Source organism: Phacochoerus africanus, chromosome 3, assembly GCF_016906955.1.
Source record: "Phacochoerus africanus isolate WHEZ1 chromosome 3, ROS_Pafr_v1, whole genome shotgun sequence".
NCBI classification, from domain to species: domain Eukaryota; kingdom Metazoa; phylum Chordata; class Mammalia; order Artiodactyla; family Suidae; genus Phacochoerus; species Phacochoerus africanus.
Genome location: NC_062546.1, coordinates 103,589,398 through 103,613,491, shown reverse-complemented (window position 1 = coordinate 103,613,491; position 24,094 = coordinate 103,589,398). Strand labels below are relative to the sequence as shown.

General features: G+C 38.4%; 1 protein-coding gene across 2 annotated transcripts in view; it reads left to right on the top strand.

Annotated features, from left to right (window-relative positions):
• The window catches only part of GPM6A (glycoprotein M6A), a 296,430-nt gene that overhangs the window by 265,167 nt on the left and 7,169 nt on the right, over positions 1–24,094 (top strand). For both annotated transcript variants that reach the window (XM_047772275.1, XM_047772273.1), the window contains exons 4-6: positions 17,033–17,186; positions 23,394–23,470; positions 23,998–24,063. In XM_047772275.1, the coding sequence (XP_047628231.1) occupies positions 17,033–17,186; positions 23,394–23,470; positions 23,998–24,063 (297 nt within the window). The remainder of the gene's footprint in view (positions 1–17,032; positions 17,187–23,393; positions 23,471–23,997; positions 24,064–24,094) is intronic.

Below are 24,094 nucleotides of genomic sequence, written 5' to 3'. Positions count from 1 at the left end.
TAACCTTCCCTCTTATGAAGGCTCTTTTAAGTTGTAATTACATTATTTCTAAATTAAGATTATTCCATGTGAACATTCTTTAAATTCTCAAATCACAGGCAACACAGCTCATTTGCTCCTTGCAGCAAACTGTTGATTGACTTATGATTCCCCCCCACCCCCCCGCCACTGGCTCTGGGCTTCCCATATGATGTTTAGAATAAGAGAAAAATCCATCTGCAATTTATAGATAACACATGCTTCTCCTTAAATACATGTTTTTCTATTTTGCTATGAATTTGGAGAGAACTATATCATATAATTTCTGTTTAATATTTACATAAGAATTACCATATTTTGCTAGTTTAATTTCTAAATCCTTATTGATATGAGATTTAATGAAACAGTCATATTCTAGAGCTAATGCAATGCGGAAAATGTATGTATATCTATTAAAGCACAAGGCTGGTGACAACTAAGAGTAATGTGGTTAAAAGTACTTTCCCAAATCCCAGAATAATTTTCCTAAAATGAACATTGGCGCTTCCATTGTTGACTAACATGTTTTTCTTTCTTATTTCCCAGTGTTATATAAGGACATCTATTTAATTACAGCATATATTTCCTATTAAGATGTCTCTGATAAGGAATGACGTAATTTATTTCAGTCTTATAAAGATTTTCAAAAATATCAGTTAATCATTAATCATTAATCAGTTAACCATTTTTTTCCACCAGCCTGTAACAAGTGCTGTTATTCTCTCAATAATACTAACAATCTGATAAAATAGTGTGCCTGTGTTATGGGTATTTGTAGTTATCTCTGGAATATATTCCCGTAAGACTCATTTCTTTGGGGGGACAATGTTTACTGTAATACCTAAGTTTTTAGGATCAGTAATATCAAATTACAGACCCAGAGGAAGTTTAAAGATCTTGGATTAATTTAAAAAGTAAAATATGAATATTCAGTGGACCAATTTTCAGTGATACTCAAGGGATTTCTCTATTAAGAAGGCACATTCTGACTTTAGATTCATTTATACTCTGCCAATGGAGCATGGTGATTTCAATTAATGATAGGCTTTTCCTTATAATTCAGTCAGTGTCATTATAAGACTACTTGGATGTCTTAGTCTCAACCCTTTCAGATCACAGTTTACTCTTTTACATAATGAAGACCTTAGATCATCTCTAAAGCTCATTCCACCTCAAAGAGTCCATGATTCTAAAGCATTCGTGAAATGATAGAGAATGATAGTGATCTCTAAGCATGTTTTCCACTGGGGAGTGAAGTGACCTTTCGCCAGGAAACGTGCAGTTGATTTTGTTGTTTCATTGATAATTGTTAAATTTCTCCATAGGATTGTATGCCAATGTAAAAAGTCACACAAGAAAATGCCTGTTTGTATGCAGTTGATAATTATCCCTTTGCCATTCAAACATTTCAAAGCTATCTCAAGTAAGAATTTTCAAAGGGGAGGAGTTCTTCTCATGGCGCGGTGGTTAATGAATCCGACTAGGAACCATGAGGCTGTAGGTTCAATCCCTGCCCTCGCTCAGTGGGTCAACGATCCGGCCTTGCCGTGAGCTGTGGTGTAGGTCGCAGATGCGGCTCGGATCCTGCGTTGCTGTGGCTCTTGCGTAGGCTGGCAGCTACAGCTCCGATTTGACCCCTAGCCTAGGAACCTCCATATGCCACGGGAACGGCCCAAGAAATGGAAAAAAGAATTTTTAAAGCAAAAAATGAGCCACATTGTTTTCCGTAATAGTAACAGTCCCACTGGACAGCCCAGAGGCATGGCAGCAGGAAGTCAGCCCCCTAAGACGCCCCACCCACTCCTTTAGCACTCCCTCTGAACCCAGGGATAAGCAGAACCAAAGCAGAGTCACATGCTGCAGAGCTGGTCAGGCCAGGGCTGTTCCCCACATGGCCTCCATTGAGGGGACCAGACCCACTTCTGAGTGGGGAAGCTGCAGCCCTCTCTCCCCACCACACACATAGCTCCTTTATCCTGTGAGCCTTAGGGCTACATGGGATCAGTGGGGAGAAAATAATGTTTCATCTGTCACCCTTGCCTACCACTATCTTCCTTGGCTCCCTATTTCCATTCTGCTTTTTTTCCCTTCAATTTGTAGGTAAGTGGTATCTTACAATCTAGTTTAAGTTCTATAAGCTTACCTGTTAGCCTGTTTAATTAGTCTTTTATGAATTTGAAAAAGTCCATATTAATGAATTTCTGTTTGGAATACTGACCAATACTAACAGATGGAATAAAATTTTTGAAATAACCATGTCATAATATTAATATGAAAAGCTTCCAGGATTAGTACTGAAAGAAAATCATTATTCTATCCCGGTTTTTCATGCTATATAAAAAATAAAGTTGTTACTGGTAACCAGTTCTACTCACGAGATGCACTTGGGCGCAATGTACAAATGCAGTTCATTCTGAAGCAGCATTATATCACTGAATAGAAGATGCTAACCAATATTCTCTTTTCTTCGTGAATGCTCTGGAAAGTATAACTTGATCTGCACAGTGCATTTCCTCTCATGCAGTATCAAGACCACTTCAAGTTTATTTCAAAATTTTAATGTTATCATTTGAAATCCTAAATGTGATGTGCATAAAACACCAGCACAGTAACTTTTGAGGCTTGAGAACCATTATTAATTAGTTTATTAAGATCATGTGAAAAGTTGTTAAAATATTTTGTCACGAGATTTATTTAAATTAGTCAATGGTACCAAGTTGAGTACAAGTCAAACGTGTTATTTAATACATTAAACATGAACTTAAATTTAATGAATATGGAAATATTAATTTCCTTCAAATCTCTTTCCTATTGGCTTTTTAAACCTATATATATATACAGGGAGAGAGAAACTAAAAAAATACACCACCTGAAAATTGAGAGTTAAGTTTTATTTGGGGTGAAATTTGGACTTAAGCCCAAGAGACAGCATCTCAGGTAGTCCTGAGAAACCACTCAGAGGTGGTGAGGGAGGAGCAAAGATATATAGGCGTTTTTCCAACAAAGGACAGGTAGCAGAAACAAAAGAGGCCTGGGCTCACTGAAATCATTTCTTTGATAATGCACCTCCACCCAGTATCCTGAGTTTTCCCAGCCTGCAGGACTCACAAGCTCTCACCCTTGGAGGTGACTGCGTTTACAGATGACTGTGACATTCTTTATCCTTAACTACAGACCAGGCTGAAACACCACCCAAGGAGGAAAAGGGGGAATATCAGGATATGATAAAGGTGACGGGAGTTGCACACAGCACACACACATTTTATTAAAGTTTGTTGCTGATCTCCTGAAGGTTACTACCAGTCACAAGGATCAAACATCACCATGAAGAATTTTAGTGTTTTTCTAGATATGAAGAGATGCAAGAATTGGGCACATAAAATCTCCTAAAAATATCTGACTCTCTGAATGAAGGCCTGTTCTTCCAGTTTTCCTAGAGCACAGAGTGCCTCAGTCTTGGTTCCACGCTGAGCTCCACTCAGGTGGTGCTACAGATTTGTAGATGCAGTGGCTCATGTTTTACTCCTTGTAGAGGTTGATGGCATGTGCCAAACTTCAGTTCACATATATATATTCAGTTTTAACTCAGGAGGTGTGCAGTGCTCATATTTTGAAATTTGGGATCGTCCTTACACCCATTAAGTTCTTAATTCTAAAATTTCCCATAACCATTATGGCAGCAGTATGGATCTCAAAATTTACCTATACTTGTTCTGACACTTTAAATTTTTAAGCCCAACTGGTTTGAAGTAACACGAGTGCCTAAATATGCTACTCTCTCTGGAAAATTGATCCATTTGTTTTCCATAAATCTACCTGCTCTAAGTAGTATACAAAACAATGAAACTTTTAAAAGTCTATGTATTCATTTGCTGGGGCTGCCAGAACAAAGGGCCACAAACTGAGTGGCTTAAACAACAGGAACTTGCTGTCTCACTTTTCTGGAGGCTTGAAGTCCAAGATCAAGCTGTCCGAAGACTGTGAGGGAGATCTGTTTCTCTCACCTCTGGTGGGTTGTTGGTAATCTCTGGGGATCCAAACTCATACAAATATCACCCCCATCATTGCCCTCATCTTCACCTGGCATTCTCCCTGTGTACCTGTCTGTCCTCAAATTTTCCTAAACCCCACATAGGATTAGGGCTCTTGTTTTTAATTTCTGTACTTCTGTAAAAGCCCTGTCTCCAAATAAAGCTACATTCTCTGAGATATGGGCAGGGGTGGGGGTGGTGGGGGGAGGTTAGGAATTCATCACATGAATTTTAGAGAAGCACAAATCTGTAACAGTGTGCCTTTTAACTGTAGCAATATGCCACAATGTTTAAAGCAACAAAAATAAGCAATTTACTTAAACGTTTAGTTACTTTTGTTACCCCCATTTTATAGATGAGGAAACACATTCTATTTACTGTCCTCTCTCAGTGTCAGAGGGACTTGGTCCCAGGACCCATGTAAATACCAAAATCCACAAATCTTCAAGTCCTTTACATAAAGTGGTGTCGTATTTGCATACAATATAACACATCCTCCTGTATACTTTAAATCATCTCTAGATTACTATAATACTTCACACAATGTAAACTCTAGGTAAATAGTTGTAAATGCTATGACATTGTTGCTGATGGGCAGCAAATTCAAGTTTTGCTGCTTTGGAACTTTCTGGAGTTTAAAAAAATTTTCCATTCATAGTTGCTTAAATCCAAGGATGTCAAAATGGAAGTTCAACTGTATTTATTTTTCAATCTTTCCCATTAGCTTCAGATGTTTACAGGTTTTGACTGTAAACATCTGGATACTAGTCTAATACGCTAGACTAGTATCCAGAAGAAGTACTCTATAGAATTACATTCACATCTATTCAGTATGTGGTCACTCATGGCTCATTATCACAGCTTAAAGTTGTTTTAATAATAAATCCAAAATTAATAACAGGAAATGTTTGCTAGGTGCATATATATATATTCCAGTAGCTATGCATCAGACTTTATGAACTACTAAGGCATTTAATCTTCCAAACTATGTGGAATAGATTCCAGTATTAATTACCTTCATTTCTCAGATGAGGAATCTGCCATCAAGACACATGCCCACACATACATGGTGGGTGGTAGAGTTAGACTTGGATTTGAGCATCCAACACAGAGCCCTTGTCATAACCTCATGATCAAAATTTGCCTTGCCATTTCATTTTATGTGGGCTAATTTCATAGGATAATATTCTGGTTGTGAGAGTTTTTAGTAATCCACCAGCCACTTTTTACATTTTGGTGAGATCATTCATTGATAATTGGAAAGTTCCTTCATTGCCAAGATGTCTTCCTTTTAAACTTTGCTTTTATTCACAATTATGAATTATCTCTTTTTACAAGACAAGGGTGCTCTGTGGGACATGAAAAATCTCAGGAGTCAAAGGTACTTTTCTATTTTGATGACTGCCTACAAAGAGTTCTAAGGTAACTCCTAAGTCAAGTTGTCCTCAAGGAACCCAGCACTCGAGAGTGTCTCTAAAATTCAGCTTCTTTGAAAGTAAATGAAAAAATAATAACACTTTTGATCCAAGACTGCCGAGTTCCTAGAATAAGGCTTAGTCTAGGGGAAATTCCACCTCTAACCTGAAGCAGGACTCATATTTTTTTTCAGAATCTAACATTGCACTTTAACACTTTCTCAGTACTGAGGAAAAAAGGAGAGAGAAGGGGGAAGATAAACTTCTTCAAGCACAGTGGTAATAATTAGAAATAATGTTTCAAAAAGCATTGCATTGTGGAAGAAGGAACCAGGAATTTATTTGCCAAGTACCTGAATTAGATCTCACAAACGCACTTGTGGTTTCAGAACTGAACTTTAAATGCTAGAACAGTGGACCAATCTCACTGTGACCATTCAGGTATTTACTGTGCTGCTATATAAATTACAGCAAAAAAGAAAAAAGAAAACATGGGTCTCATTCTTTTCAAATTTTGAGCATAAAATTTGACAAAAAATTTCAGTTAGCCGTGTCAGATGACATTTACAAAAAATGGGGAAATCTGTCTCGAAAAGTAATCTTATAGTGTTAGATTTTTTTTTTGTCTTTTGTCTTTTTGTTGTTGTTGTTGTTGCTATTTCTTGGGCCGCTCCCGCGGCATATGGAGGTTCCCAGGCTAGGGGTTGAATCGGAGCTGTAGCCACCGGCCTACGCCAGAGCCACAGCAACTCGGGATCCGAGCCGCGTCTGCAACCTACACCACAGCTCACAGCAACGCCGGATCATTAACCCACTGAGCAAGGGCAGGGACCGAACCCGCAACCTCATGGTTCCTAGTCGGATTCGTTAACCACTGCGCCACGACGGGAACTCCTAGTGTTAGATTTTTTTAATAATGATTTTTATTTTTTCCATTATAGCTGGTTTACAGTGTTCTGTCGATTTTCTACTGCACAGCAAGGTGACCCGGTCACACGTACATGTATATATTCTTTTTTCTCACATTATCATGCTCCATCACAAGTGACCAGACATAGTTCCCAGTGCTCTACAGCAGGATCCCATTGCTTATCCATTCCAAAGGCGATAGGTTACTTTACCCCAAATCTCCAGTCCATCCCACTCCCTCCCCCTCCCCCTTTGGCAACAAGTCTGTTCTCCAAATCCATGATTTTCATTTCTGTGGAAAGGTTCATTTGTGCCATATATTAGATTCCAGATATAAGTGATATCATATGGTATTTGTCTTGCTATTTCTGACTTACTTCACTTAGTATGAGAGTCTCTAGTTCCATCCATGCTGCTGCAAGTGGCATTATTTTGTTCTTTTTATGGCTAAGTAGTATTCCATTGTGTATATATACCCCATCTTCTTAACCCATTCACCTGTCATGGACATTTATGTTTTTTCCATGTCTTGGCTATTGTCAATTAATCTTTGACAAAGGAGGCAAGAATATAAAATGGGAAAAAGAGTCTTCAGCAAGTGGTGCTGGGAAAACTGGACAGCTGAATGTGAATCAATGAAACTGGAACACACCTTCACACATCCACAAAAATAAACTCAAAATGGCTGAAAGACTTAAATATAAGACAAGACACCATCAAACTCCTAGAAGAGAACATAGGCAAAACATTCTCTGATATCAACCTTACAAATGTCTTCTCAGGTCAGTCTCCCAAAGCAACAGAAATAAAAGCAAAAATAAACCCATGGGACCTAATCAAACTGACAATCTTTTGCACAGCAAAGAAAGCCATTTAAAAAAAAAAAAAAGACAACTTACAGAATGGGAGAACATAGTTTCAAATGATGCAACTGATAAGGGATTAATCTCTAAAATATAGAAACAACCTATACAGCTCAACAGCAAAAAAACAAACAACCCAATTGAAAAATGGGGAAAAGACCTAAGTAGACATTTCTCCAAAGAAGATATACAGATGGCTAACAAGCACATGAAAAAATGCTCAACATCCCTGATTATTAGAGAATTGCAAGTCAAAACTACTAGGAGGTACCACCTCACACCTGTCAGAATGGCCATCATTAATAAGTCCACAAATAACAAATGCTGGAGAGAGTGTGGAGAAAAGGGAACCCTCTTGCACTGTTGGTGGGAATGTAAATTGGTACAACTACTATGGAAAACAGGATGGAGGTACCTTAGAAAACTATTCATAGAACTAGCATATGACCCAGCAATCCCACTCTTGGGTATATATCTAGTATTAGATTTTTTTTTTGTCTTTTGTCTTTTGTTGTTGTTGTTGCTATTTCTTGGGCCGCTCCCGTGGCATATGGAGGTTCCCAGGCTAGGGGTTGAATCGGAGCTGTAGCCACCAGCCTACGCCAGAGCCACAGCAACGCAGGATCCGAGCCGCGTCTGCAACCTACACCACAGCTCACGGCAACGCCGGATCATTAACCCACTGAGCAAGGGCAGGGACCGAACCCGCAACCTCATGGTTCCTAGTCGGATTCGTTAACCACTGTGCCACGACGGGAACTCCCTAGTATTAGATTTTTTTAATTCAAGAGACTAAAAGCTGCTGGAGGTTTTTAAAAAATAGAAAAAAAGTTTAAATCCTGCCGATTCTTCTCAGATCACCATAAGCCATGATTGGAACTCAAGCCAAAGTAAAAATAACTTCTCAAAATATTGAGCTAAGTTTTTATTTTGTTTTGTGTTCATTTTTGTTCTTTTGATTATTTAAGTCATGAAATACAGTCTTCTGCTAAAACTTTCTTTTTTTAATTTGTATTTTCAGTGGCATTAATTCCCACAAGACTTCTCTATACATTATATCATCCTAGTATATAATTTCATAACATTTATAACTCCTTATATTTTTAAAATCCTAATGTATTTTTTTCAAAAATAAACTTTTAATTTTACAGTATTTTATATCTACAGAAAGGTTAAGATGTTACAGAGAGTTTCCATATATATAAACTGTTTTCCTTATTATTAACATCTTATATTAGCATGGTACATTTGTCACAATTAATGAACCAATACAGAAACATATTACTAAGTAAAGCCAATCCTTTATTCAGATTTCCTTAGTTTTTGCCAAATCAAGTGTTCTTTTTCTGTTCCAGTATCTCACTCAGGGGCTACCTATACTGTGTTACAATTTTGTCATTTTTCCTTAGGCTACTCTAATCTGTAACATTTTCTAAGACTTTTCTTATTTTATGATGACCTTGAAAGTTTTAAGGAGAAGGAGTTAGGCATTTTGTAGAATGTACTTCAATTGAAATTTGTCTGATATTTTTTTCATGATTAGAGTGGGGTTTGGAACTTTGGGGGGAAGACTACAGAGATAAAGTACCTTTCCCATCACATCATATCACATATATCTAAAGTACTAATATTGGAAAAGAAAGCTGAAGACATGAAGAAACACATTCTCTTATCCATGTTTTCCTAAACAAAATAGTTCTATTAGAAGTAATCACATTAATAGCTCCCTGGTAGCCTAGAAGTTAAGGATTTGGCATTGTCACTGCTGTGGCTTTGGTCCCTGCTGTGGCATGGGTTTGACCCCTGCCCCAGAAACTTCTGCATGCTAAAGTCTCAGCCAAAAAAAAAAAAAAAACATGTTAAAATACTTTTTATTGTAAGTAAACTGTGCATAGCAGGATAATACTCTATAGACCTCTGTTTATTCTTACTACAGAATACTCAAAACTCTCAGTTTCTGATTTAATATTAAATTAAACCTTAAAATTTGATGCCTACTGAAAATTTCTAAGGAAATATCTCCATAACTATCGAATTTTCAATTTATACTTATCAAAATACTCTAGTTTAAGTGAAATCATTTGCAGGTATAGATTTTTCGATCAAGTGGTATAATAAAGAAATTCATCCTAAGGATAGATAATGTCCTCAAATTCATAGATTTTATGAATCCCATTGTAACATCTTAAATACATTCCCTTGCAGTAACTGATACTACTGGGAGTCACCTGGAGTTTATGTGTTCAGGTGATGCTGTGAATAGAAATACAATTTTTTTAATTTGTTCAGCTAACTTTAATGTGCAAAATATTCCATATGTTTAATAGTTATAATTTAAATAGACTGCTAGATAACAACCATGGATTACAAACAGTCCTTAAAAATATTGGTTGGTTAATAGATCCCTCTTTTTTCCAATGATGAGCTTTATGCCCGCTATACTGGGAATAATCTCAACTCAAAAGATACTTATTTTCATATTTTCTCTTAGAAAAAAAAAGAACAAGAGCTATGTATTTTCTGACTTTGTCTTTAAATCAGTAACATTTTACAAAACATAACAAGCTTCACCACATTTTTGAGACTCAACTTCTTTGCCTCTTTTTCTCATTTTGAAATTAACTACTATAATTTATGTTTTTAAATTACTTTATGGAGAAACTAAGTATAATAAGGATATAAAAATTAAAAGTTCACTGAGGAATGACTAGGCCTAGTATTATTATATTAGGATCCTTGGTCAAAAGGACACTTCTCAGAAATTTACAATGTAATTTATAGTAAAATAGCATTCACTAAGAGGAAGTTTCCTCTACAGTAATAGTTGCTGGAAAAGATGCCCGTAATACTTTTATCTTTAATATAACTTGATTTTTTTTAAAATTCTGCTTTAACTTGAAAAAGTAAGATCTATGTAAACACAGACATGCTGAGTATATCAATGAACATGGGTAACTTACAGTGTTTTCAGAGCAGGATTAACATCTGTGATAGGGCTATTGACTGGTATATACCCAAGGCCTTGTACAGTACACATTGCCGACACATAGGAAATTTAGATTATTAATGAATTAATGAGCAAGAGACTCTTGACCTGGAACTTGGAGGATAGAAAGAAGTTCTATTTGCATCCAGGGTGCAAATTAGAATGAAATACTTGGAGCACTTCAGCATCCAGGTGTTAGGTAAGGCAGCTGCAAACTCGTGATGGATCCTGTGTTATATTCTGAATTATCTTCATTTGATTTGTTGAGTGAATGAGACTGATACAAGGTAATGAAGAAAGCATAACGAGTGTATATATATAGTCTTTTTGCCATTTTTTGGGCCGCTCCTGTGGCATATGGAGGTTCCCAGGCTGGGGGTCGAATTGGAGCTGTAGCTGCCAGCCTACGCCAGAGCCACAGCAACGCAGGATCCGAGCCGCGTCTGCAACCTACACCACAGCTCACGGCAACCCCGGATCCTTAACCCACCGAGCAAGGGCAGGGATCGAACCTGCAACCTCATGGTTCCTAGTCGGATTCGTTAACCACTGCGCCACGACGGGAACTCCATGAGTATATTTTTAAATAGATTTTATTTTTAAAGCAATTTTAGGTTCACAGGAAAACTGAGCAGAAAGTATAGAAATTTCTTCTATCCTTGGCCTCAACATATATACAGCTTCCCTCACTGTCACAATCCTGCACCAGATGGTACATTTGCTACAATTAATGAACCTACTTTGAAACATGATAATCACGCAAAGTATGTGGTTAACCGTCACTTTCCCTCTTGGTGTTGCACATTCTATTGGTTTGGGCACATGTATAATGATGTGTATATGCCATTATAACTCATATAGAATAGTTTTACTGCCCTAAAAATCCTCTGTGTTCCACCTATTCATCCTTCCTTCTCCTGCAACCCCTGGAAACCACTGATCCTTTTACTGTCTCCATAGTTTTGCCTTTCCAGAATTTCATGTAGTTAGAGTCATACATTACAGTCTTTTCAGACTGGATTCTTTCTCTTAGGAATATGCATTTAAGTTTCCTCCAGGTTTTTCCATGGTTTAATTGCTTGCTTATTTTAGTGCTGAATAATATCCCATTGTCTGGATATAGGATAGTTATCTCTCCATTCCCCCACTGAAGGATATCTTAGTTGCTTCTGAGTCTCAGCAATTATGGATAAAACAGCTATAAACATAGCAAACAGTTTTTTAAAGAAAGTTTCTGATCACTACTTGTGCTAGGGTAGTTTGGGGCCATAATGTTGACAATGATGATGATTGCATGTTTTCAAGTAATTTGCATAATAACATAAGTAATTTTTTCTGCAGTAAACTGTATACTTCTCAGAGCCTGCTGAGTTCAGTATCGTTAATGCTCTTTCATTTCACATTCTTAGTGATGGTATATTCAGGTGTGTGCATTTGCCTTTCTTTGACTTGGTATTTTCTCGTCTTAAGAGCTATGGTTCTAAACCAAGGGTTGTTTCCCCACACCCCACCCCCAGGGGTGAGAAATTTGGAGCACTCATCCAGTATCTGTTGGGTAGAGACCAGTGATATTGTGGTGCACAAGGCACTACCCATAACAAAGAATGTTCTCACCCCAAATTTCAATAGTGCCGAATTTGGGAAACCTTGATCTAGAAATTTGGCTCATGTCCAGGGCCTCACTCATCTGTGCATTTGGCTGTGGTGTTGACACTGGCATGGATTTCTGGCAGATAATCCCAATTTTACTTTTTTTTTTTCCATGTCAGGTATGGTACCCTGAAGAGCCTAAGGATAAATATCAAAGAAGTTTTCACACCAGATGTACTCGTGAGAGCTTTATTGATTCCAGTAGAGAAGTAGTTTTTCACACTGGATGCCCTGGAATCGCCCACAGAGATATTGTAAATATGGATGGAATGGGCAAGGGCAAGGCCTGAGCATCTCTTTCTCAGATTTGCCGGATGATTCTTAGGTGTGAGTGGGGGCAAACCACTATCAGAGGCTGTGTCCCCTCAGCTCATGTCCACCCCCTGGGACTTCTCAAGGACAGAATCTCTAAGCCATTTCAGCCTTTGATGAAACCTAAAGCTGGTTCCTTTTGCTGTTCAAGCAGGGACATGATTCAACAGATAGATACTCTTCAATTCATTTCAAATAAGGAAATAACATTTAAAACATATTATTGTGAAATGAGAGGGCTCTCAGTTAAGATTTAGCTAAGTGTTTTTATATCCTGTGCCTTAAAACAATGAATAAGAAAGGAACCTTAGAGTCAGTGACCTAAATGGAACCCAACAGTATATATTTGGTTACAGAGAAATTTTGTATCTATCAGTACATCTGTTTTGCTCATTGCAGTAAAGTTTGGGTCTGCCTTATGCCTAACTTTGTTCATTATATCATAACATTCCATTCAATATGTGGCTGTTTTTTCAGTGTTTAGGTAATCTGTAGACTCAGAGACTCTTTGGAGTCAGAATCAACTGTCCCTTTTTCATCACTGCTGCTAACTTCTAAGATATTTTTACCTAGACTGGTGCACATCTGCTAATGTGGCCCCAGGAAGTCTATAGCTCAACAGAGTGTGATTTTGTTAGACATCAAGTCAAAGTTCAGGGGCGTTCAGATGAAAAACCAATTACTAGAATCCCTGACTCAGCAGTTAACTAACCCAACTAGGGTCCATGAGCATGCAGGTTCAACCCCTGGCCTTGCTTAAGGACCCTGCATTGCTGTGGCTGTGGTGTAGGCCAGCGGCTGTAGCTCTGACTTGACCCCTAGCCTAGGAACTTCCATATGCCTTGGGTGCGGCCCTAAAAAGACAAAAGACAAAAAAAAAAGAAAAGAAAAACCAATTACTTTTTACAAGTTATTCCCCAGTTAATCACAAACGGTAATCTCAAAGCTACATCAAGGAGCAATCATCCATTTTTGCCTCTTCCAGAGATGGTAAAAACCTTGTTCCTTGGAGTTCTAGATTTCAGCCTCCCTACTCAGTTTCTAACAATGAATAGCATATCTGGGTTGAGATCAAAATAATAATTACGTTTTTTTTTCTTATAAGCCACTAAGAAATCATTCACAGCAATTTTGTTGAATTAAAACACGTATTCACCCTCAACAAATGTATTTCGAGCAAAAAACCTAAACAAAACAAGAGATATTATAACAAGAAGTTGTTCATCGTGAAAGTCATTTGCATGTTCTGATGAAAGGGTACTCAAATAATGATGTGATAATGAGATTGTTGGGTATTAATTATGAACCTGGCACCCAGTCCCTATCATTTAAAAGCAGTTTCTACCATATGAGATCAAAAAGTTAACTAATCTAAATGAAACCTAAGAAATTTTACTTCCACAAGACCCATCCTCCCTTCTTCCTACAAATAGGGCCATGGCCACTAGAAATTAAAGTCCATTGTTGTTCAAGGCAATAAACACAAAATGCAACATAAACTGGTCACTTCTGTCCATACCTAACCTTTAGAAATGGAAAATAATTACCTTTTTCCTGAATCAAACAACTTCCTCTCTTAGGGTTTTTTATTTATTTGTTTATTTATTTTTGTCTTTTTAGGGCCGCACCTGCGGCATATGGAGGTTCCCAGGCTAGGGGTCTAATCCGGGCTGTAGCTGCAGGCCTACGCCAGAGCCATAGCAACGTGGGATCCAAGCCACATCTGAAACCTACACCACAGCTCATGGCAATGCCAGATCCTTAACCCAGGGATCGAACCTGCAACCTCATTGTTCCTAGTCAGATTCATTAACCACTGAGCCACGATGGGAACTCCAGGTTTATTCTAAAGGTTTTGTTGTGGACCTTGTTTACTGTTCATTGATTTCATATATGAGCCCTGTCGGGGGAGGGGGGGGTCTGCTAACTTCCAGCTCATGTATGAGGAAGTGACTCTGAGCCTTCAGTGAGATGCCCAGCTCACTCACCCAGTCCTCTGACTTCAAGTTCAGGGTTATTGTATTCTTCCAGTTTGGGCTTGTTTGTTTTCACAAACAGATACTGCAGAGTTAAGTTTCAGAAAGTGTTTCATCTGAATAGACGTTAAGAAAGACAAGAAAAAAGACTTTAAAAGCAGAAGAATTTTTCAAATTCTCAGAGATGGTTCTAATAAGAATAAGAGTATCTTAGGATACAGAGAAGAGATTGGTGGTGGCCACAGGCAGGTGGTAGGGGTAGGGAATGGAATGGATGGAGAGGGTCAAAAGCTACAAACTTCCAGTTGTAAAATAAATACATCCTGGATGTCATGTACAGGGTGGTGGTATAATTAATAAATACTGCGTTGTATATTTGAAAGTTGCTAAGAAAGTAGATCTTAAAAATTCTCATCATCAGAAAAAAAAAAAAAACATTGGTGTTCCCACTGCAGCCCAGCAGGTTAGGGATCTGGCATTGTTGCTATGGTGTAGCAGCTCAGCTTCAATCCCTGACCTGGGAACTTTCATGTGCCGAGGGTGTAGCCAAAAAACAAACAATAGAAAAAAGAAAAATAAAAGAAAAAATATTTTTTTCAACTATGTATGGCGACAGATGTTAACTAGGCTTATTGTGGTGACCATTTTGCAGTATATACAAATATTAAATCTTATGTTCTGCACCTGAAACTAATATAATGTCATCTATCAATTATACCCCAACTTAAAAATAAAGGATAGCTTATTCATTTATTTAATGCTCAGACAACAAAATACATATCTATCACATTACTAGGAGTGGAAAGCTAGAAATACACTTAGGATAATTATAAGGTGTTTTATTACACGTGGAGAATTTTTTTCTTTTCTTTCTATGGCCACACCAGTAGAGAATTTTTACCTAGTCACACTTGATCAATTTAAATAATTCTTCAATTTTAATAACAATCCAATTTTAAATGAAAACATGAAATAGGAAGAGAGAGTTTTAGCATGTTTAATTTGTATATTTTAGAGACTATGAACTGCTTCTCTCTGAAATGTAACTTGTTTGCAGTCCAATTCCAAAAGTCGAGTCTTGTAATCTTTAAACAAAACTTAGGCACTAGTAGTCATGAAAATATCTTCTCGCAGACAAGATTTAATCTATATTACTCAGCTTAATTACTGTTCTATAGGATTATAGCAAATAGGAGTCAGAAATGTGGTTTTGCCCCTTTTATTGACTTGTCAAGTAGCAACCCCAACATGGTTCAAAAGGTCCCTCGCCACTTTGGGTCTAAATCCATTGGATTGTTAGTCTACCGTGAGCAACACCTTCGAAGGAAGATATTGAAAAATCCCCTGGGATGGAAAGAACAACAAGATAAGATGTAGCCAGAATCATGCTGATCACTCCCGCATGGATTCCTCATCCTGCAGGCCTCCAGCTGGGCCTGGAGTTGCCCAATCATGTTCATGTTCTCGGGTCTGCGAGTTAGCCTTGATATCTACACATCCAAATGGGGAAAAGGTTAATAAACAGGTCTTTTTCTTCCAAGGAGTTCCATTAACAAAATTTCTTCACTTCAAGGGTGGTTTCCAAACTTTCTAGAGCTTTTCTCCTTGAGGGGGAGAGTTACCCTCTCTGAACAACTTTCCCAGGCTCAGGTACTGCTCATTCTTTTTATTTTCTCCAAATGTGAAATGAAACCTAATACCCTTATCCTGTATAGTCCTATCATTCAGGAAAAACATCCATGTAAGTGGTAGCTGTCATAACCACAATAATACCATCTAGAATAAAAAAAGAGCTGTTATTTTTCCCTGTGTTTTTATGTGCCAGGTTCAAGGCTGAATGCTTTTCATCTCATTCCAGCCTCTCTGTGATCATACAGTGATTGTGTAGATTACAATTTTCTCTTACAGAGACAAGCATAAAGGCATAAAGAGCATCCTAGACTCAATCCAGCACAGAATTCTGTGCCTTTAATCGGTGTGCCATAAGGCCCCCTTTGTTGCTAAAGAAAAGTGACATTTAGGTTGGGGACACAGTAAGTGAAGGACATGACATGTCAGTGCTTGGTCAATCAATCGGTCACTCAAAAGTAAATTAACATGCCTGAAAGAAGACTTAAAGTTTACAGAAATCATTACAAAGGAGTAGAAATACATACTACTGTCATTATATATTAAAATGACTGGCAAACCATCATATTTAGAATGTTAAATGTAAACATGATTAAGCAGCTTAAATATTTATGATGAGAGAGCAATTGTGCCCATTTAGTTGTAATATAAATGTATTGGCAAAGTTTTAACTCACTTTGCAGAATCCCCTTTAAATTTATGAGGTAATGTTTCATCAAGTTTAAAACTGCGTGGTGAGATTTTTAAGGTAGATACATGAATGAAACAGGCATTAAGATGGAGACGGGTTGGAGTTCCCGTTGTGGCTCAGTGGTAACAACCCCGACTAGAATCCATGAGGATGCAGGTTTGATCCCTGGCCTTGCTCAGTAGTTTAAGGATCTGGCCTTGCCTCGAGCTGTAGTGTAGATCGCAGATGCAGCTCAGGTCCCACGTTGCTGTGGCTGTGGTGAAGGCCAGCAGCTGTAACTCCAATTTGATCCCTAGCCTGGGAACTTCTATATGCTGCAGGTGCAGTCCTAAAAAGACTTAAAAAAAAAAAAATGCAGATGGGTGATCTCTTCCCTTATACATCATCAGAACCTCTGTGATGTGATTTTCCAGCAGATTTATTCACGTGATCCATCTTTCAGCTTCCCAGGCTGCACAGTGCCTACTGAGGTTGGAATAATTAAAACCTTCTGTATTGAGCTCCTTCCCAGGAGATTATGTGTTTTCTGTCTGGACTTTCTCTCTGTTGCAGTTTATTATGCTGACCTACCTTTTCATGCTGGCCTGGCTGGGAGTCACCGCTTTCACCTCACTGCCTGTTTACATGTACTTCAACCTGTGGACCATCTGCCGAAATACTACCTTGGTGGAGGGAGCGAATCTTTGCCTGGACCTTCGACAGTTTGGTAGGTGGACCTCCAGCTGTAAAACAGCATCTCCTGCTGTTTCACCTAAATAACAGCCTCTAAAATATTGTTGTCACTTTGAAACCATCATCACTTCTTCTACCAGAAGAACAGATGTATCAGAGTATACACAGTTAAGCCAATCTTTTCAAACTGAAATAAGGAAGAATTTAAATGATTGGAAGTTGATCCCATGATGTCAACACACAAATGTGTAGATGTGAACAGGCTGTCAGGCTGTGTTTCCTGTTGTTGGCAAGTTACAGATATGATTTCTCTGTCCTGATTACTTTGCATTTTTCCCTGACTCAATGTGATATTTGTATCCTATTTTAATTCTCCCATGATGAACTATATAATTTGTGAGGTCTGGTATGAAGATTGCCCTAAGAAATATGCATTTCATTGTCTTCTGAAATAGGACCAAAAAATTTATCATTTCATACTAACAAAATCAAAAAATGTTAAATAAACTGATAGTTCTCTTTGGCTATTTTTATTAAGGGCTAAAACCTCATGTAATAATAATAGTTTCCTATGTATATAGGCGCTTACAGTGTATAGATCCTATTCTAAATGGTTTATATAAGTTAACTTGTTTAATTGTCACAATAATCCTATATGCTGTGGACACTGTTATTACTTCTTTATAAATGTCAAAACCGAGGCACCAGGAAGTTCAGTTACCTGCCCAAGATTATGCAGCTGGTAGATTGAGCCAAGACTCAACCCCATTTAGCTCCCAGAATCTGTTCTTAGTTAGAAGTTAGCTGTCTCTCCTTTAAAACAAATATTGAGCTACAAATGTGGAAAGTTGAATCCAATCTCATGTAATCTGTCTGGAATTCTAGCCCATCATTTCTAAAACACATGGGGGCTACAGAATATATAAAAATATGCAAATTTCACCTGTTCAAATGGATTTTTTTTTCCACAGTGCAGCTATTAAAATCTTGTAGAATGTTGTAAATGTTTTTCTCTAATGGGGGTTCCCTCATGTTTTGGGAAAGTGAGAAACATTTCTGAAGATTGTATCTGCCAGCCAGTGTCTCTAATGTTATACTCTAGTTAGATTGTAAGGTACTGATGTAACTAGTCCATCACCAACTAGCTGTGTGTTCCAAATCTGTGGCCCACACACCCCCTAGCAGAAGAAGTCCCCAGCCTTCTTGTCTGACGCAAATGATCTGCTCTGTGCATGAGGTTTTTGGCAGGAAGGCAGTGAAGGGAATGTGGACAGCTTTCCCCTTGGGGAGGTTTCAACCTTGGAATCATGTCCCATGTAAGGAAAAGGAAGCCTTATGACCTGCTGCAGGAGGTCTCTGGAAAGTAGTTGCTTGGAAAGCCATGGCCCTGACTCCATAGCACTCACCCTCCATGATGTCTTCCTTTAATTCTGCAGATCTGAAAAATTAAAGTTGGAAAAGATGTGACTAGTCTCCCACAGAATGTTGCCAGGCACCCAGTTAAGTTTGAATTTCAGATAAACGCGCAGTAGGTTTAGTCCAGTATGTCCCCAGATCTCATATGGAGTATATGTATGGTAAGTGTAAAGCATGACTCTGATTAAAGCTGCTCTTTGAACCTCAGCACTGTTTACAAGATAGTTATCAGGATTTATTCAAGTGTAGCTTATCTCTGTGACATGGAAGAGGAGGTACTTTTCAGATGTCATATAACCCTTTACATCAGCTCTAAAGGCTTTCTGTGTGCTCTTCACACAGAATCTAGCCATTCTTTTGCCCTCCAGATGATAAGTCCTTAAGAAGAATCCTGAAATGCACATATTCAATCAAGTTATAAGCAGAGGGCATCAGAATAGAAAAGAACCATTCCCCAAAATGTGGATTATGATGGGTACAGACATTTACTCATTTAATCTGAAAAGTAGTTGAATATGTAAGAACAGACTACAAAGAAAGTTCCCCTCTTTTGCAAAGGTGTCCCTTTACCATCTAGATGGTGTCTTTTCTCTTAGAAGACCAAGATCTTTAAACTGTATAGTGGGAACTCTCACCTTGTAATGGGTATTATGCCTTCTTTGTATTGTACCTCTCACTGTTCATTCCAAGGCATGGAATAAACATTTCAGACAGATCTAATGGAAGGCAGAGGCTGTATCCCTTCATACAGTGGAGGAATATAAAGATGATTTATCACATTAGGGTTTGCTATATTTGAAAATGAGTCATGAAATAATTTTACTTAAGTTTTAACTTAATGTTTTATAATTAACTGCTGCCCTTCAGTTATTTTGTGCAGTTGTTTAATGACATTGAATGTATTAGGTATTTATCTTAGTAAATTTGTTTCATAAAATATTAAAACTGGTCCCCACAATATCATATATATCCAGAATTTGAAACTGTGCTCCATTAAACCTTGGAAATTTGACAAAATTATCTCAGGGCCAACCATAGGGAGAAAGTGGATGGAACTTCTTTAAGCCTTTTGGCCCAACTCTGCCTCATGTCCAGCACATCCACACATTTTAGAAGGAGCAGCTGGCTTTTTTTTTTTTTTTTTTTTTGCCATTTCTTGGGCTGCTCCCACGGCATATGGAGATTCCCAGGCTAGGGGTCCAATCGGAGCTGTAGCCACCGGCCTACGCCAGAGCCACAGCAACGCAGGATCTGAGCTGCATCTGCAACCTACACCACAGCTCATGGCAACGCCGGATCGTTAACCCACTGAGCAAGGGCAGGGACCGAACCCGCAACCTCATGGTTTCTATTCGGATTCGTTAACCACTGTGCCACGACGGGAACTCCGCAGCTGGCTTTTATCTGATTCCCATAGCTTTTCCCAGTAAACTTTCATTTCACTTATTCACAATTTTCCCAATTAATACTTATTGAGCTTCAATTATATTAAGCATTGTTTAATTTTTAAAGAAAAAAAATCCCCATAAAAAAAAAGTAAAATAAAGAGTTCCCACTGTGGTACAGTTGGATAAGTATCTCGTGTCTCTGAGGTGGTTTGGGTTTGATCCCCAGCCCAGGGCAGAGGTTTAAGGATCCAGCCTTGCTACAGCTGTGGTGTAGGTCACAGCTGTGCCTCAGGTTCGATCCCTGGCCTGGAAACTTCCATTTGTTGTGGGTGTGGCCAAAAACGGTTAAAAAAAAAAGTAAAATAAAACAAAGTTTGACAGACACCTAGATCATCGACCTGACCCATCATGCTTTTTCTAGAGAAGGCAACATTGCCCCAGGAATATTGCATTATTTGCACAGGACAGAACAGAGGACAGATTTGAAACTAAATAAACAGCATTATAACTTTAATCCATTCTGTTCAAAAGGACACTTTGTGTTAGTGTAGAAACTAGATACATGCACTATTAGTAGGACATCTTGTGTGTTTAGCTATGTGTTGCTGCCAATTACTGAACTGTATTCTTTTCTTCTAAGTATTTCAAGAATTCATTTTGTAAAATCTTGGCTACAGTTTTCTCAACTCAGCCATGCCTCTGTGTATATATATATATATATATATATATATATATATACAGGTGAGGTTATATGTCAAAGGGGAATTAGGTTACAGATGGAATTAAGGACACAAATAAACTGATCAAAAATTGTCCTGGATGATCCAAGTGGGCCCAATATAATCACATGGGTCCATAAAAGGGGAAGAGGCAGAGCCAAGACATGGAAGCAACTAAATGTCCATTGACTGAGGAATGGATAAAGAAGATGTGGTATGTATATACAATGGAATATTACTCAGCCATAAAAAGAATGAAATAATACTATTTTTAGCAATATGGATGGACTAGAGATTATCATACTAAGTGAAGTCAGAGAAAGACAAATATCATATGAGAGATATTGCTTACACGTGAAGTCTAATTTAAAAATGATACAAATGAATACTTTGGAGTATTCTTAGCAGAAGGTAGATCCAGTGCAGAATTACTGCTGCAATACCCTGCCTTGATCTTCACCCAACAATAGAGAGGCCAGATGGCTGAAGCAGAATAAACAAGTCCGGAGAAGAGATGGAGATGACATCTGAGAGTCCCTGGAACCTGTAGGCACAATGAGTGCATCACAGGACATGGCTGATTTAGAGGCATTTATTCTGAAAGAAGTAGAGAATACTTCCTGGTTTGGGCAGAAGGGAAGCAAGATTTGACTCCCATTATAGAAAAATGGCTCTGGCCGCCATATGGGGAACAGACTATAGTGAGAGGAGAAGCAGGGCTGGCAGTGAGTGCTCTTACAGTCAGTCATCTGTGGGTGATGGGGGAACTCAGACTGGGGTAGAAGCAAGGAAAGTGGGGAGAAGTACTCTGACTCTGGATGTACTTTGAAGACAGAGGCAACAGGATTTTCTGATAGATTAGATATGGGCTGGGGAGAAAGAGGATTCAGGAAGGAATTCAGTTTTTGATTCAACTGGGAAAATGGATTAGCTATTGAAAGACACAGGAAAGCCAACCATAAGTGCTTGCTCAGGAGTGAGGCAGGCAGGAGAAGATCACAAGTCCAGTTTTGGCCACGTTGATTTGCAGGTGCTTATTGGAAATCTCAATAGAGTTGTCAAGTAGGAAACTGGATGTCTGGCTCTTGATTCTAGGAGAGAGGGAGGGGTTTGGCTCTGTGGATCTAGGAGCCGCAATAATACTTAAAGGTGAAAGCTCTAAGACTTGATGAGAGCAGCAAAGCAGACAGATAACCATGGCCTGAACCCCTGGCAGCACCAGGGAAGGAGGTCCCAGTGAAGAGGAGGAACCTGACAGAAATAGTGGGAAGGAGGAGCTGGGGAGAGTGTGAAAGCAAGAACAGGAGTCGGTGGATTTTGGAACCCAAATGAAGACAGCATGAAGGAAGCAGGAATCACTAGCTGGCAAATGGATCACTGAGAAGTCATCTTCCATTTTTAACAATGTAGAGGGCACAGGTGATCTTTACAAGAACAATTCCCATGGAGGATTGGGGTGAAACTTGACTAGTAAGGGTTTAAGTAGAAATGGAAGAAGGGAAGGACAGGCTGAGCATAGGCAGCGCTTTCTAGAAGTTTTGCTGCCACCGTGAATATAGAAGTGGGCCGGAAAATGCGTGTACAGCCAAGGTATTCCATGTGAATGAGTGAAGGCTGTAATAGGTCAGCATGGGGGAAAATGGCCTTTACTAAGAAGCTTTCTCACTAACAATGGTTTATTAGATGAATTTTATGGAGGTTCTTTTTTTTTTAACCTCTCAGAGCTCTCCTAGCAAAAAAAAAAAGGAAAGGACACAGAGAAGGATTTCTGCATTCGATGTATTGCAAGTAGATTTTTCTAACTAAAATAATTGCACAAACTGTTGGCAGAGCAAGATAGTAGTGGCTCCATAGAGATGGAGAGTTGATGGCACACCTCAGCTAAGAATATGTGAAGATATGCACATCTTAAAACTCAACAAAGAGCAGCAAGTGCAGAAAGCTTAAGTATTAGTTTGCCCAGAACTTGTAAATTTTTCCTCTTGTGTATGCAAGTGTTTAACACTCCAGTACTTCTCCAGAAAAATCAGAGACCCACTTTAGGATGAACTGGATCACTTCTCTTCTTTAAAATGAGGTTTGCTGCAGTGTATCACCTAGGGCTTGTTAAAAATGCGATTCTCCTGGAAGACTTTCCCAGATTCTGATTTAACAGCCCTAGCTTGGGGTGATAATTCCCCAGGAGATTCTGATGTAGATGGTCCATAAACCAACTGGTGCAAGGGTAAATATGAGTGGAATTATAACTTTTTAGTTCCCCTTACTAATAGCACTGTTTTCAGCATTAGCCTATTGTTCCTTTGGGCAATATGCTTTTATAGACAGAGGCTTTGTACTAGCAGAATATTTTTAGATCCTGACTTCATCCTAGTCTGGGGCACAGTTATCAAAATAACTCCGATGCCTAAACCATTACATTAATGGACCAAACCGATGAATGAGCCCCAACTGAATCTGAAGATTCTGGTGGTTAGAGTCCATTGAATTCAGACTGAAAATGTTTTAAATGGCTCGAGGCCTAAATAGTCTTGATCTTCCATTCATTGTTCTCTTCGTAATTATGATCAAGCAATAAAAGCAGAGAAAGAATTTTTCCATTTCAGCATAGTTTTCATAAAATGAAACTTGCTTAGATATTATCAGCTAGAGTTTCTTTTTCTCTCTCTGGGATCTTGAGGTCATTTATAATGTTAAACTGTAATCTTCACCATTTTGCAGGGATCGTGACAATTGGAGAGGAAAAGAAAATTTGCACTGTGTCTGAGAATTTCCTGAGGATGTGTGAATCCACTGAGGTGAGTGTTTTTACAGCCTTTAATTTTGTCAGGGTCTTAGCTTCATTCCACTATTTGAATATAGAATCAAATCTGCACTGAATTTCCCCTTTTGCTTTCAGAGGCATGCTCACTGCAATGATGTTATGCAGGGTGACTAGAAAATAAAAATGAAGGATATGCTATGCCTATTTCAATAAAAATTATGATAATTTTTCTAGAAACTAGCACTTTACCAAAAGTTGAAAAATTATAAAGTTATATTTAAAAAGATACAACATAGGCTTCTGTAGTTATAACATTACTGGAAACCATCATTATTAATCATGATCTCATCTTTACAATGAAATTATATTAAAATGGTGCAGTTGCAAAGCTTTAAACAACTTGCAGGAGAAAAGATATTGCAATAATGTTTTTGGTTAAGTGATTTATCATAGGCACACTTCTGTTAAAGATGAAGACAGTTCTTATAAGCAGGCAGGCGACCTTATCTCTCTTCTATTGTAACCCTGATCCATGTTTTGATTCTGTGGTTTCCTTTGCAGCTGAACATGACCTTCCACTTGTTCATCGTGGCACTTGCAGGAGCTGGGGCAGCAGTCATTGCTATGGTAAGATCTCAGGCTCTGAGGCTTTGTTTTT